The following is a 14,174-nucleotide window of genomic DNA, read 5'->3' on the forward strand; positions in this document are numbered from 1 at the left end:
CACATTTACCACCCCTGCAGGGAGGGGCTCGGGCGCCCCTGCAAGTGCCACAAGCCGGAGAGAAGGACGCCCCGTACAACGGCCCCACGGGCCGGAGCAGCTCTCCCGTCTGACGCAGCTACACGGGCTTAAATCAAAACCTTCTAAAAGCCCCCAAACCAGCTGCCCGCCTCCCACGTTGATGATGGGAGGCGAGATTAGGGCTGGGAGGGGTGCTGAGCTCAGGCCCTAGCAATGTCCTCACCCATGCTGTACTTGGCCTTGGTACACGTTGTTCTCTTCAGGATCTCATAGACCTGTTGCGGAGACAAGAAGGAGGGGCGGATGGTTACTCGAGGCAGCCGTGGCACGTGGAAACTGTCCCACGATGGCCGGAAAGGGACGTGGTCGCGCATGACCAGCGACTGCCACCTGCTCTCCTCTGAGGACAGACGGCTGGGCTTTCGACAGACGCGTGTCCCTAGCGCCGAGGGTGTGCCGTTCTGAGGGAGGAGTTGCTGGGACGGGAGGACTCCTGTCTCTCCCTTCCTTCCCTCTGTGAGGCACTGACGGCGTCCTGCTTTTCGGGGTTGAGAATTGTCCCCGGTGCCCCATGGGACGGGCTACTCTCCTTTCCGGCTGGGAAGGCAGGTGGGATTCCAAGCCACGGGCACCCGGCTCATAGGACCCCTCCCAGGTGTAGCCCTCGATGTTCTAGAAACCCGAGGTGGGGGCAGGTTCTGGGAGCCCATCCCGCCCTGCATCAGGAGGCGGCAGAAGCCCCCTGCAAGGTCCCACGCCACCCCAGCCCCGTGCCCCCTTGACTAACAAGACATCTCACTTGGTGGCCTCGGGAGCCCCAGCTCGGGAGTCTGCCTGCCTCTGGCCCTGGCTTCACCACATGCAGATGTGTGGTCTCCGGCAACTACCTCACCATCCCGTGCCTTAGTTTCCCTACCTGCAAAATGGGGTGACCGTGACGGGCCCTCCGGCTCCGACGTGACAGTGAGAGTGGCACTCCTCCCTCCAAGCCCTCAGCTCACCCACCGGCTGCCAGCGGCCACCCCCGGCCCTGTCCCGCCCTCTTCCATCTCCGTCCATCTTAGCCCGGGCCTAGCAACCTGGCCTCCCAGCGCTCTGCTCCGTCTCCAAACCCTCTCCCGAGAACCAGGGCCTCCCCCCTTGACGTCTTTCTGCGAGAAGCACTTGGTCCCCAAGATCTACGAGGCTGCAGGGCCGTGGCCACCCCCGCTCTGCCTCCCACTGCTCTTGTCCCGGAGCACTCCCTCCCGCTCCCTCCCACCAGTAACTGCCGATGACACGTTAGTGATCCACTCAGGCCATATCCCCGGCACCCCCGCATCCAACTGGGGGCCCCGTCCTGACCTCGCTGACTCTCCTGGAATTACCGCCTCCCATTCAGTGGGTCACGGCCTCATTCATGAGCACCTCTAAGCCTGCACCTGCCTCCACCTGCCCTCCCACAGCTGGCCACTGGCCCTCACCTTGCTCCAACAGATCTGACCACATCCTCAACCTCGCTCTGCAACCGTCTATGGCTCCCTGGCACCTGCAGCCTGAAGGTCTGTGTCCCAAGACCAATGCGATCAGCCCTTCCTGCTGATCCTGACGCCTACCCACTAGCGTGCTGGGTGACCCCGATGCCAGGAGCACGGGGAAAGAGGCAGGGAGGCCATCAGTCTCCATACCTTTGCCTAGAATGACCTCGTCCCAGCGCCGGATACTGTCGGGTCTCCAAGGCCATGGGGCCTGACTACCCAAGGACAAAGTTTCGAACTGTCAGTTTCTCTGGAGCCTTGGCCGGTTTACAAACCAGCCTTTGAGGTCTCCGGGAGAGAGCCCCCGAGCCCCCCAGAGTAAACCAGACCCTTCAGTGACCAGTCACTGACAGAACCACTTTCTGCACCTTGGGATCACGGACGGAGCTCTGTTTCATAGCAGACTCCCCGTGAGACGGGGTCTGGAGCTTTCCATCCACCTATTCCGCGCCCCTCCCCCAAAAGCAAGAGTGAATTCACGAATTTGCACCCTGCCCCATGCTTCTGGGGAGCATCTGGGCAGCCGCAGGTCATGTGACTTCAACATTCATGTTGAAACACACACGTGACTCGGTTTCCACAGCCGGTCATTCTGCCAATCCTCTATTTCCTAAAGATGCAAAAAAAGTCAAAGTGGCTGCTTCTCCCAAGGGGTCGATCTCCGGGGGAGCTGTTCCCCACCCCCAGGACACCTGTCAGCCCCGAGACGCTCCAGCTGGCTGATGTCTTCCCATCAACAAGTTCCTTCTTATTTACTACGATGAGATTTAATTGCTAAGATTAATTAGTAACACGGGTCAGGTAAACCACCGCGCTGTGGCCCAGGCCGCCCCGCACGGAGGGGCACCGCGGCGCTCTGAGCGGGAAGCCAGAACCATTCTCATTCTGATGCAGGCTCCGTGCCTCCCCAGGTCACGAGGCTGGGAGGGGACAGAGAGCAGCAGACGGGACCCGGATCTGTTTTCCTGGCAGTGGCCCGAGCCCCACTCACCAAAGCAACCCACAGCACCGAGCCTCGTCGGGCCACCTGCTGGCCTGGGGATGTGGCCGTGAGGGGCATCATCTGCTCAAGGTCAAGTGGCCGTCCTGCACCTCTGCCCCCCAGGCCGGGCTTTTGGGCGGGGGCGGCGGCAGCAGCAGCACCGGAGGCTTGGCTGCCACGTTAATTTCTTGTGCGGAGAAAAGCCGGGTCCTGAGCCGTGCATGGCCCAGCTTGGCCGGTGGACAAGTTGGCGACCGATGGATAAACATTAAACCAATACCTTCAAGAGGGCAGGGCGGCCTGGTCGGATTTCAAACTTCATTCTCTCCTCTGGCCCAGCCCCAGAAATCTGCCTCCATCGCCCCACCCCTCCTGCGACGTCTCTGGGGCCCCACCAGCTCTGCTAAGGGCCCCGCACAGGAAGGCCAGGGACAGGTGCTGGGGGGTCTGGAGTCCCCCTGCCCTTTCCTGTGGCTCCACCTGGAGCAGGAAGGGCGGGGCTTCCCCTGCTCCCCCCATCCCCAGCCGCCCCCCTCTGCTTTATGATTCTAATTATCGCTGTCACAGGCAATTAGAGCGGGCTTCCACCTGGAGGAGCTTTGCTGAAATGAAATTATCACCCGCTTCTCCCAGGGGCCGCCTTGCTGGGGAGCCAGCGAGTCCCACAGGCCGTACTTACTATCGTGCTCCGGGTTTTGCTGTCGAAAAAGGAATCCTTGTCAGACAGGTCAAATCTGTTGAAATAGCGAGAAGAAAAAGACACACAGTTCACCGGAGTCGGCTCTCCGGGTTTCCAAGGCCCTGGGAAAGCACACAGTCCCCGTGAGCCATGACCATGACACTGGGCAGGTGTGCCAGTGTGCCCCGACCCTGGGCATCTGGAACAGTCCGTGTCACTCCCCCAGGCCCCTCTGGGAGGCCTGGATACCCACACCTCCACCCAAGGATCTGCTTCCCTCTGACAATGCCCTCAGTCTCTGTGTCAACACTGCCAGCGGCGGGGACCATGCCGTCCCACCATGAGACAGTGGGGCCGTCCCACCATCAGATGCTGTCAATGCTGAAGACAATCTCCCAGTACTCCAGAGTGTCAGTCCTGAGGTCTTGGCCCCCACATATTTCCTAAGGTTGCCCGAGGGCAGAGGGGAGCCTCTGGAAGAGGTCGCCCACTGCCCCAGGCACTCAGGGTACAGCCAGGGACGGGGACTCTGTCCCCAGAGAGCCTGGAGCTCAGCGGGGCCTGGCAAGGGGTTTCCAAGTGAGGCAGCCATGGCAGAGCCAAGGGGGGCCCGGGGCGCTGCGGGTCCTAGAAGGAGGGCGCCCTGGGATCCCCCGTCCTGCAGGCGGTGTAAGGAGCTGGGCTTGGGGCCACTTTTTACAAATGTCTTATTTGGGATCCCAGGGACGATCAGGAGGTTGGAGAAAGAACCGCGGAGGCCACCGCTTGGCCCTTCCCCGTGACTCACACATTTGCCAGAGCTGAAGCCCCAGCTCTGAGCTGAGAAACAGCTCTCCATGTCCCATGAGACCAGTGGCATCCTGGAGAGCCCCCTGCCCCTGCTTGTCATCCACGTCCCTGTGGGTCCTAGAGCCCAAGTTCTCTCTGTTCCCACCACTGCCCACGCTCCAGCTCTAAGCATCGAGGCCCCACCCACCCAGAGGGCGATGCCCCACTGCCCCTCGGGAGCAGGGTACGATGGAAGGTTCCAGAACAGGTGCAGCCCTGCCAGGCAACCCTGCTGGCAGCATGTCCCCTGAGCCTCCAGCCTCCAGCTGTGGCTGGCTTTGTCCCTGCCTCCCAGAGCTTGGCCCCTTCGGGAGGCCTGGTTAGCCAGACCCTCTCACAGGAACATGGACCCCAGAGGGACGGGGCTGTAGGGGAGCGGAGAGATGCCCAGGTCCCTGCTTTGGGGCTTTGAGCCAAGCCGCATACACGCCCTCCCTTGAGCCCGTGTGTTTTCCTGAATGTCCCCCGACAGGAGGACAAGACTCGTCACCCCTCCATTCCTTAGTTAACAGTGATCTTGGAGAACATCCTTGAATCTCTTCTGTACTCAAGACCTATAAACTGTTCAGAGAAAGTGCTTCAGGGGCTGAAACCCCACTGCTTTGGGAGGACGGAGAGCTTCTCTGGCCTCAGGGGACTGTCCTACAACCTGCATCTCCCCTGTCATGTACCACGCTGTGGGGTCCACACAGCAGGGCCCCCCAGGAAGGGGCAACATAGGTGGGATGGGGGAGGGGGGAGATTCCCACTTACAGGTGCTGCTTCTCCCGGGAGAAGGGGTAGGAGAGTCTCTTTGTGGTCTGGGGTCTGTGCTCGGCCACCTTGGGCTGGATGGGGTCCGTGATTTTCTGGAGCACGGAGCTGATCTTCTTCAGGAGGCCCCGGGGCTCGTTAATGTGGTAGAGCTGCAGACCGGATTGGGAGGGGGCGTCCGCGTCATCTGTGGGCCGTGACCCTTGGAATCTATTCTCAGACAGTCACAGGACTGTCCCCCCCCAACCCCACTGAGATGGCATGTCCTGGGAACAGAACTCGGGGAGGCAGAGTAGCCCCCACTGCACCCGGTTTCCAGATAAACCCTCCAAGCTCTGACTTTGAAGACTGTCCCCGCAAAGTACAATCACAACACATCCCAGAAAACCTGCCTCTGGTCTCTGCTTTGTCTAGAAAGAGGTAGCCCATAGGGTCTCAGTGGATTTGGGAGGCCAGGGGCTGACGGACCCCCGAGAACAGCTTCACCCCCACCCCCCGCTTTCCTTTCTGCACAGGAAGGAGAACACGGCCGCCTCGTTGAGCTCAGGAGCCCGCTGTCGGACACGCCTCAGCCCTTGGTGTCCAGAGATGAAAAAGAAAGTCCCTGCAGGCTGGGCAGCGTGATTAGAGGGGGCTGGTGGGTCGGCCACGACACCACGGGGAGGAAACACCGAGCGGGAAGGCTCAGCACGTCTGTGTCTGTAACAGATGCCCCCGACGCCCCTCCCGCGCCAGCTCTTGGTGGGTGTGGTCTGGGGTCTCCGAACACCCCGCCCCAGGCTTGGAAATCAGGACGTGGGCGCCCACTGCCCGCCCCCTGGGTGTCACCGAAGGTCGCTCGGTTTCCCGCCGCAGAGCCCCGCCCGATGAGGTTCTCGCGGGCACCTGCGGACCTGGGGGGCCGCGCCCCAGCACCCACCTTCTTTGTGGGCATCTTCAGCTTCAGGAACTCGGCCTCCCTGCACAGCACGTTCCAGGGCGCGTGGATCTTTATGAATCCGACCCCGTGAATCTTGGTCTGGGGGGAGAGAAAGCCTCCGTGAGCATGGACAGCTCCAGGCAGGAAAACATCGGCATGAGCCGGGTTGAGAGGTCAGCGGCCCCTCGGTCACCCCTCCGGGCACCGCCTCGATCTGCTCCCAGAATCTCCCCCTTGTGCGTGGTGAGGGGCCAGCAGGGCCCGGAGGGGGTCCCAGGGTCCAAAACTCCCGAGGAGCTTTGAGGAGCTCAAAGCAGCACGTCCACGAAAGAGGACCTTTCACAACCGAGAGCCCGGGCCCTTGTCCCCAGTGGGTGCACTCGGTGCCCCTTGTCCCCAGGCAGGGCTGAGGAAGTGAAGGTGACCCCCTCTGGACACCTTCCCTCTGTGGGGTCAGGCACCCAGCCATCCCCTGGGGTCCCTGGGCAGCCCGGGGCAGGGGCTCGAGGGTGGGCCTGTTCAAGCCAGGAACCCCCCACCCCCGGAACTGCTGGGAGCTTGGAGGAGTCGCTCCCACACTCCCCGGGCCAGCGGGTCTGGATAGACAGGAGAACAGGGAAAGATGTGTGTGTGCAGCATGGGGTACCCTCCAGCCGCGGGAAAGGACGAAACGCAGCCATGTGCCGTGACGCGGATGGACCCAGGCCTCCCGCCCAGGCACTGCCGTGTCACCTCACGCGTGCCCTCCGCAACAAAAGAATGGGAGTCGGCTCTGAGGCCCGGTAGCTGTGTTTGCGACCTCATCCTGGTAACGTTTCCACGATGCACGGGCCCATCAGGTCACTGCGTGGGGACCTTCCACGGGAGCTGTGACCGTGCTTGATTTTTCCTGCACAAGGTCTGGGCGGTGCGGGGCCCGCAGCGCGTTGTACTGGCGGGAGTGGGGACCGCACTCCAGAGAACGCCGGCCACGCTCCTGCTTGTGGGCCACAGGCACGAGCCCCCGATGACTCTCCATTCTTCTCTGTCCCCCGTTCCCCGAATTTCGTGTTTAGGGGAGACTGTCTGGAGGCGCCCACAGCAGCAGGGAGGGGATACGAGGCACGTAGCATCAGCAGACTTTCTAAGCACCCCAAGATAACTGGGTGCCCCATGGCATTAGTGCCAACACAACAAAAAGTGAAGAAACAGGGCTTGTCCCTGAGCCAGAGCCGTCCACGGCGGAGGGGCCCGCGGTCCAGCAGACTCCTCAAGGGGACCCACGGCTTAGAGCCCAGGCTGCCCCAGATGGAGGGCCCACCCAGCTCTCCCTTCCACCATCCTGAGGTGTAAGGGACTGGCCGGGAGTCCCGGGGGAAGGGAATCAAGCTACGGGAGGGAGGGTGTCGCCAGCGCGGGCCCGGCCCTGGGCACTGGGGTCGGCTGACTCAGGGCCTGCCTCTGGCTTCCAGACCCCAAGTCACGTCACTTGTCCGGGAATGGGTATGGCCCGTGGATTCACTGCAGGTTTTGGGGGGGAAAGCAATGGAACCAGTGTCACTTGAGGGTGAATTTTAAGAAAAACCTCCTTGTGGGCCAAACACATTCACCCATCAGCCCGTGACGATGAAGCTCGCAGCCGTCCAGGAGAAGGCAGGCAGCTGGGCAGCGGGCAGAATACCCTGGGTCAGGCCCGCAGACAGAGCGACAGACGGACCCCAGCAGCACCCCACCTGGGGAAGGGGACCACCGCTGGGGCCCAGGGGAGCTGTCCTGTCCTGGGCCCAGTCCTGCTCAGGGCCTCCGCTCCCCAGCCCCACTGCCCGCAGCAGCACATGCGTGTGCCCCACACGTGTCTGTCCGCACGGTGCACGTGCACCACACCTGGACGAAAGCCACACACGGGAACCGGGATGGTGAGGAGGCCAAGACCCATGGGAGCTTGTGACGCATCAGTCCCCCTCCGTGCCCTGCTGTGTGTTTGCTCATTCAGTCCTCACCACAAGCCTATGGAATGGGCCCTACTGCTGTCCTCGTTCTAGAGCGAGGACGCCGAGACACACTCCGCCAGCTCATCAGACGACTGTCCTGGTTCCGTGTCCTAGTTCGGCTCTAACAAGTGACCACCGGGCTTAAGACAATGCAGACTCATTCCTTCATGGCTCTGGAGCCGGAAGTCCTAAACCGAGGTGTCCTTGGGGTCACGTTCCCTCTGGAGGATCTTCCTGCTGCTGGGGGCTCCGAGTATCCTGGGTTGTGACCACACCCCTCCGGCCACCTCTGCTACCATGTGGCCTCTCCCGTGGGTCTGTTTCCAATCTCTCTCTGCTTTCTCTGCTAAGGACACCTGTTAGTGCACCGAGAGCCCTCCTCAGCCCAGAGATCCTTGACTTACACCTGCAAGGACGCTTCTTCCAAATAAGGGCACGTCTGCAGGTGCCAGGTAGACATGGCTTCCCGCTGACTGTGCTGGCCCTGAATATGCCACTGAGAGCCCCACGGGGCTTTGTGCAGGGAGCCTGTCTACACAGTGAGAGGCGTTTCCAGGAAGCACGGGCCCAGGAGCTGGGGCCTGGAGCTGCCTCTGAGGAACCAGCCAGGACCAGGGTGCTGAGTGCGGAGACCCGAGGAGCGAGCGCTCAGAAGTGGGTCTGTGCGGGACAGCCTGGGAAGAGCCTGAAGTCCTGGCATGGCCCAGGGCGGGGCACAGAGTGCACAGGCTTGTGAACAGACCTATGTCAGCGAGAGCTGGAGGACCCAGCCCGGGGGCCGTGGGAGGGGGCAGCCCAGATCCTCCTGCTGTCCTCGGGGGGCCAGTCCAGCAGGCACCAGATAAGCCCGTGAGATCGGGGGCCTGAGTTGGCATCTGGCTCCATCCCTGTGTGCCTCTGGCAAGTGGCGTGACCTCTCTGAGCCCATTTCCTCATCTGCAAATCTCTGCAGCGTAAAGTTTGCTTCACAGTCAGAGGCAGCCTGGGGTTCTTAGCATTCTGGCCCGGCCCCCCAGCTGGCGGGAAGGGTCCATACAGTGAATGGTTACTGCTTCTGCTCTGGACCATCTCTCCGTGGCCAGCAGGCAGCCGAGGCCACACTGGCTTACGTGTGCGTTCACCCTTGTCCAACAAGCTCGAGGCCGCCTCCCCAGCTCGGGGAAGACCCGGAGGACAACAGAACCTGAGAGGCAGCAGCGCCCCCGGCCCAGATGGCTCATGCACGTGGGGACAATCTCATGGGGCGCCTGGAGCAGGGAGAAATGACTGTCGGGAGCCCGCGCACGGCAGAGCCTGTCTTTCCCCTTCCAGACCCGGGTCTATTTCTGGGCACAGCTCACCCACACACAGACCCAAAATATATTCTTCCCAGTCCCATGGAGAGTTCTCTCGCCAGTGGTCACGGAGCTGGTGCTTGCGGCCAGCCTGCCTGGGAAAACGTGCTCCTCTGTTGACGTGAGCAACGAGGTCTCTCCCAGGAAACATCTGGCGGGATTTGGGAAAGGGGTCGTGGGACCAGTTCGGGAAAAGCACATACGGGATGTTCTCAAACGTGGTGCCCAGCCTGACCGTCGCCCGGCCCCAGCGGGAAGAAAGCATGAGATGGCTGGGTCCCCCTTGCCCCAGCCAGGCCAATGATGTGGAATTACCTGGGAGGCCACAGACCTGCCGGGGTGCGGCCCGGGAGCACCAGGCGAGCTTGAGGCAGGGGCAGGGCCCCCGGGTGCCCACTGGACATGCCCACCAGGCCGGGAGCTCTCCCGGCGCAAACAGAGTGTGTTCAAGCCTCCATTCAGAGCCCAGCTCGCAGACACTGTGACCTGACCAGAACTGTTTCTGGCATTTTCCTTTCCAAAGCAAGAAGAAAGGCACAAACGAAGCCAACATAACAGTGGTGGTGGTTGAGCACCCCTGGGGCTCCCCCCACGTCCCCATGGCCACCTGCGGGCCTGGACGTTCCAAGTCGGCGGGCCGGATCACGTGTTTCCGCCATCTGGCCACGGCCCCCCGTGGTGGCTGAGGCACGGGCTGGGGATCGCTGGGAGGTTCGCATCAGGGAGGACCTCCCTCGGCCAGTTCTGCTTGCCCTCAGATCCCCGGAGAGCTCCCGGCAGTACCGTCTCCTCTTCCTGCCCTGCGGACCCACAGGCCGCTTCCTGCCCTGGGCACCTCGCAGGGCAGACAGAGGGAACTAGGGGACCCCTGGCTGCCACTGCCACCAGGGGAGTCTCCGCAGCCACGCCCGGTGTGTGTGTGCCCGAGCCACGGGCATGGTGCCATGTGCCAGCAGGGACTCAGAGACTTTGCCTGAGCTCCTTCTGGAAGGGGAAGCCCACGAGGGGCTTGGGCCCCGACCCTGACGGCCACGGGGCCTCGATGTCCTCAGCTTCCGACAGGGACCCTGCCACCCCCGGTGGGAGTCGTGAGCAGGAGGGCCCAGAGCCCCCTCCGGACCCTGGCCTCGGGATGTTGGGGCTGCCCTGGGGGAGGAGGGCCCGTGTTCCCGGCACCAGGCATGTGTTGGCGTGGAGAGGTGGCCCACGGACTCGCATGACCCACGTCTTGTCACGGCTTCTGTGGACCCCACCCACGCCGCCCGGGAGGAGGGGCTTCAGTCACTCAGGGACCGTCCCATCGTACGCAGGGGTGACGGGGCCTCGTGCATCATCGGGGCGATGCACCGGGGTCGAGGCTCAGGCACGCGTGGGACCAGCCGACGCTGCCCCTGCGGGTGGCCGAGAAGCTGTGGGAGGACCGGGCAGGGGCATCTGTGCCCCGGTGCTGGCACGGGTCCGGCCCAAGCCCAGCGTGCTGAAGGAAGACACGACAGGTGAGTCACCGAAAACAGTCACTCAGGGTCCTGCTCTGCGACAAGCCGGTGGAGGACTCACCCGCCCTCCACGGGAAACAGTACAGCGCGTGGGACAGAGAGTAGAAGAAAATAAGGATCGCGGCGGCAGAGCGGCTCCAGAGGGAAGGGCCTGGCGCTGCTGCGTTCAGAACGGGGACCAAGGTGGGGTCGTTCCAGGGCAGCACCAGACCTGCCCCTGGGGAGCCGGATCCCCCCAGAAAGGCCCCCCCCACCCTGGGTTGCTAGTGCCGAGCAGAGCTGGACAAGGGTGGGGAGGGAGGGGACTTCTATCCCCTGCGTGCAGGGTCCTGGCCTCCAAACTCCTCGGCCCCAGCAGGTCTGGGAACCACAGCCTGTGACCTTGCTTCAAGGTGGTTCTGGCTCTAATGCCCTTGGACGTGTGACCGACAAAGCCCCAAGCCTCTCCAGACAAGGGCTTCTGCCCGGGCCTCAGGGACCCCTGGGCAGGGCAGCCCCACCGGGAGGAGAGCCTGCACAAGGGGCCCCCTCCGCTGGGGGACTCTGAGCGGGTTACTGGGATCACAGACCAGCGATGCTTACTGTTCTTAAGAAAGAAACGTCAGGACAGAAAGGTCCTGCCAAGGACAGGAAGCCACTAAGAAAATGACACAGCCACTTTGGAAAAAGACCAAACAGAACTTCCAGAAATAAAAAAGAACCGTAAGGAACATTAAAAACCCAACGAGCGGTGTTTGAAGGTCCTCCGCCCCTCCGAGGGAGGGGGCCGCGGACGCTGGTGAGCCTTGCCCCGGGGGCTCCGGGGAGGGAACAAATCCGGCCCCAGCTGCTGCTGGAGCATCTGTCGACCTCTGTGACCTCTGGGGTTCACTCTGCCAAGCCCCCAAAGGGTTAACAGCCAGCTGGCAGAGTTCTCGATGAGCCGGAAAGAGCCTACTTGGGCACCACAGGCCTGGGGATACGAGAGGACATCAGAGCTGCAGCCTGGGGCCGAAGCTTTCACCCCCAAACCCCAGCACCCAAGGGGAACGTGTGATGGTCTCGGGGGTGCTTTAAAGACGCAGTTCTGAGAAGAATGTCCAGAATTCCCTTTAAAAGTGTGCGTCGGCAAAGCCAAGGGACGCCCAAGGGACGCCCAAGGGAAGCCGGGCAGGGTACGCAAAAGCCTCCACAGAACATGCACGAAGACATAGTACCTTTAAGGCCAAAGAAAGGAATGTGAAATGGTGCCATTATGAATGGAGAAATCATACCTTCAGGACTAGACTAGGGTCCCTGCCACCCCACTGTGCGGAAGGCCCACGGGAGAGGGGCTCAGCCCAGAGGCGGGGGCTGGGGCTGGTTCACGCCACGTGCTTCAGGGCGAACCGCGTGAGGCAGGACCACCCCCGCAGGGCCCCGCGGCCCTGGTCTGTGCGCTCGGCCGCTCAGAGCCCAGGCCCGTTCCTGCCACTTGTGCAGGGGGTCTCGTTCCTGGGCTGCAACCGCCTTCTCACGGCGGGGGCAGGGGAGCCCACACAGCGCAGGGTGGGGGTTTGCTCCCAAACCCGTGAGGCCCCCGGGGCCATCTGCCATCGTTTGTTTTCACACGTGGAGATGCCAGGATTGGACCTCAGGCTTCTCAAGTCGAGGACCTCCACCCATAAGGCCCCGGGGCGCTGACGAGGGTCTGCCCCCACCCCTGCAATGCTCAGGGCCGTGCCTGTCGTCACAGTTGGCCAAACCCCAGAGCCGCCTCGGACTCCCGCCTGGGACACCTGCTGGAGATGGCAGGAAGCCTGGCTCCGCCCTCTCCGTGCCCACGGCAACCCCTCCCACCACCGGCCACGGTCACCTGGCGTCTGCCTGGTGATGAAGGGTCTCCATGCCCTGGGGGCCCCTGCCCCGCCCAGATTTGCCTTCTGATTCTCGTCCAGCCGGTGGGAAGCTGGGGACAGCAGCCTATGCCGGAGAGCTACAGGGGAGGTTGTATTCACGTCCCCTGGATTCTCCCAGCACTTCCGGAGGACAGAAGTACCATCACGTTCATTTCACAGCCGGGGAAGCTGAGGTCCAGAGAGAGGAAGCCACTCGCGCCCAGGCCGTCCCACCAGGAAGTGGCCCAGAGGGTCTGAAGCACACAGGGGGCTCGGAGGCCGGCCTCACGGCCCCACTGTGCACCCCAAAGCTCGGTCTGGAAACAACTGCTCCTCCTCGGCGTTGGAAAAGCAGCCTCCACTCTAACAAAGATGGGAAACTCTTGCTGCCCGAGGCCCACGCCAGCCACGGGGCAGGAATGTGGGGAGCCTGCGTGCAGGGGTGAGCCCCGAGCGGCAGCATGAAAGCAAAGAAGACTGTAGGGTTCCCGCGTCCGGAACCTCAACAGTTCCGCCAGAGCCGGGGTCAAGTTCAACCTCGGGGCATGGCCGGGATTCTGGTGTGTGGCCTTCTCGGCAGTGACCCACGGACATAAATAATGTCCAGCAGGCTTTGAGGCCAGACTTGAAAAATACGGATGGGTTTCAGTTGTAAGCAAGCGTGCTCTCCTCCTTCTAATGGGGAGCCCGGCAGCTGACCCCACGGCTGTCGGACAGAAGGAGGGACGGAAGTAGAGACGCTCCTCTCCCTTCCTGCCACTTCCGGTCATGCTGTCCTGGGGTCTCTGACACGGGACCCCTCTTAGACTCTCATGCGTGAGATGGACATTCAGGGCCAGCCCCTGGATGGAGGCACCAAAGCCTGTCTTGACACCTCAAGGTCTCTCTTCGGGGAGTGTGGGAAGCAGTTTTCAAACTGGGTTCCTCTGAGCCCACAGTGCCTGGGGAGGGGAGCAGGGAGGGAGGATGGAGGACCCACGGGCATAGGCTCATCCTCTGTCTGTCCTGTACACTGGGGTTATGAGTGAGAGTGGGTCTCCCTGGCTCTGTGGGCTCTTGGCCTAGTCTCCATGTGGGGCTACCTCTGGGGTACCAAACAGCGGATCAAGGCTTGCGTGGACACTGGTGGGCCCATCTCTGCAGGTGCCTCTGCTGGCTCGTGGGAGAAGAGACCTGCACCTTTCTCACCCCTCCAAGGATGGTCTGGGCTCAGCAGCCACCACACACCCTGCCAGCCGGTTAGGAACACAGCTCAGGCCCAGCCCAGGCCCGCTGAGTCAGAGCCTGCACTTGGACAGGACCCCTGTGGGTTACGGGACACATCCGGGCCCCGCAGCAGGACAGCCGGCCCGAGGCTGGACCCCACCCTCCAGACCACCTGTGCTGATGTGCCCCAACCACGAGTTACCACCTGGACCCCTATGGGCGCCTCCAGGGGCCCCTGCGTGAGCCACCCCACTCCTGAGGGAACCAGCCACTCTGGGGGACTCTCAGCTGCTGTGGTGGGGTGAAGGGGGTTCCCCAAAAGAGACATCCGTGTCCTAACCCCAGAACCTCAGAACGAGACCTTATTTGGACACGGGACTTGGCAGGTGTAACCAAATTAAGACAAGGTCACATGGTAGAAGGGCAGGCCCTAAGTCCAATGTCTGGCGTCCTTGCAGGAAGAAGGGAGATGCAGAAGGACATACAGAAGGCGGCCGCATAGGGACAGAGGCAGAGCGTGGAGGGGCGCCTGGAGCCCCCCAGAAGCTGAGAGAAGCTGGAAGGATCCAGCCTGGAAACCTTGAGAGGGAGCCCAGCCCCGCTGAGATCTGGA

General features: G+C 62.5%; 1 protein-coding gene across 1 annotated transcript in view; it reads right to left on the reverse strand.

Moving 5' to 3' along the window:
• Window positions 1-221: 221 nt before the first annotated feature.
• Window positions 222-14,174, reverse strand: part of LOC111149485 (anoctamin-1-like) — an 82,418-nt gene continuing 68,465 nt past the window's right edge. Inside the window, exons 4-7 of the mRNA XM_022506579.1 lie at window positions 5,700-5,798; window positions 4,781-4,932; window positions 3,200-3,254; window positions 222-296 (exon numbers count right to left, since the gene is read on the reverse strand). Of these exons, the coding sequence (XP_022362287.1) occupies window positions 222-296; window positions 3,200-3,254; window positions 4,781-4,932; window positions 5,700-5,798 (381 nt within the window). The remainder of the gene's footprint in view (window positions 297-3,199; window positions 3,255-4,780; window positions 4,933-5,699; window positions 5,799-14,174) is intronic.

This window comes from Enhydra lutris, unplaced genomic scaffold (assembly GCF_002288905.1).
Source record: "Enhydra lutris kenyoni isolate GAN:26980312 unplaced genomic scaffold, ASM228890v2 scaffoldscaffold22, whole genome shotgun sequence".
Lineage (NCBI taxonomy): Eukaryota > Metazoa > Chordata > Mammalia > Carnivora > Mustelidae > Enhydra > Enhydra lutris.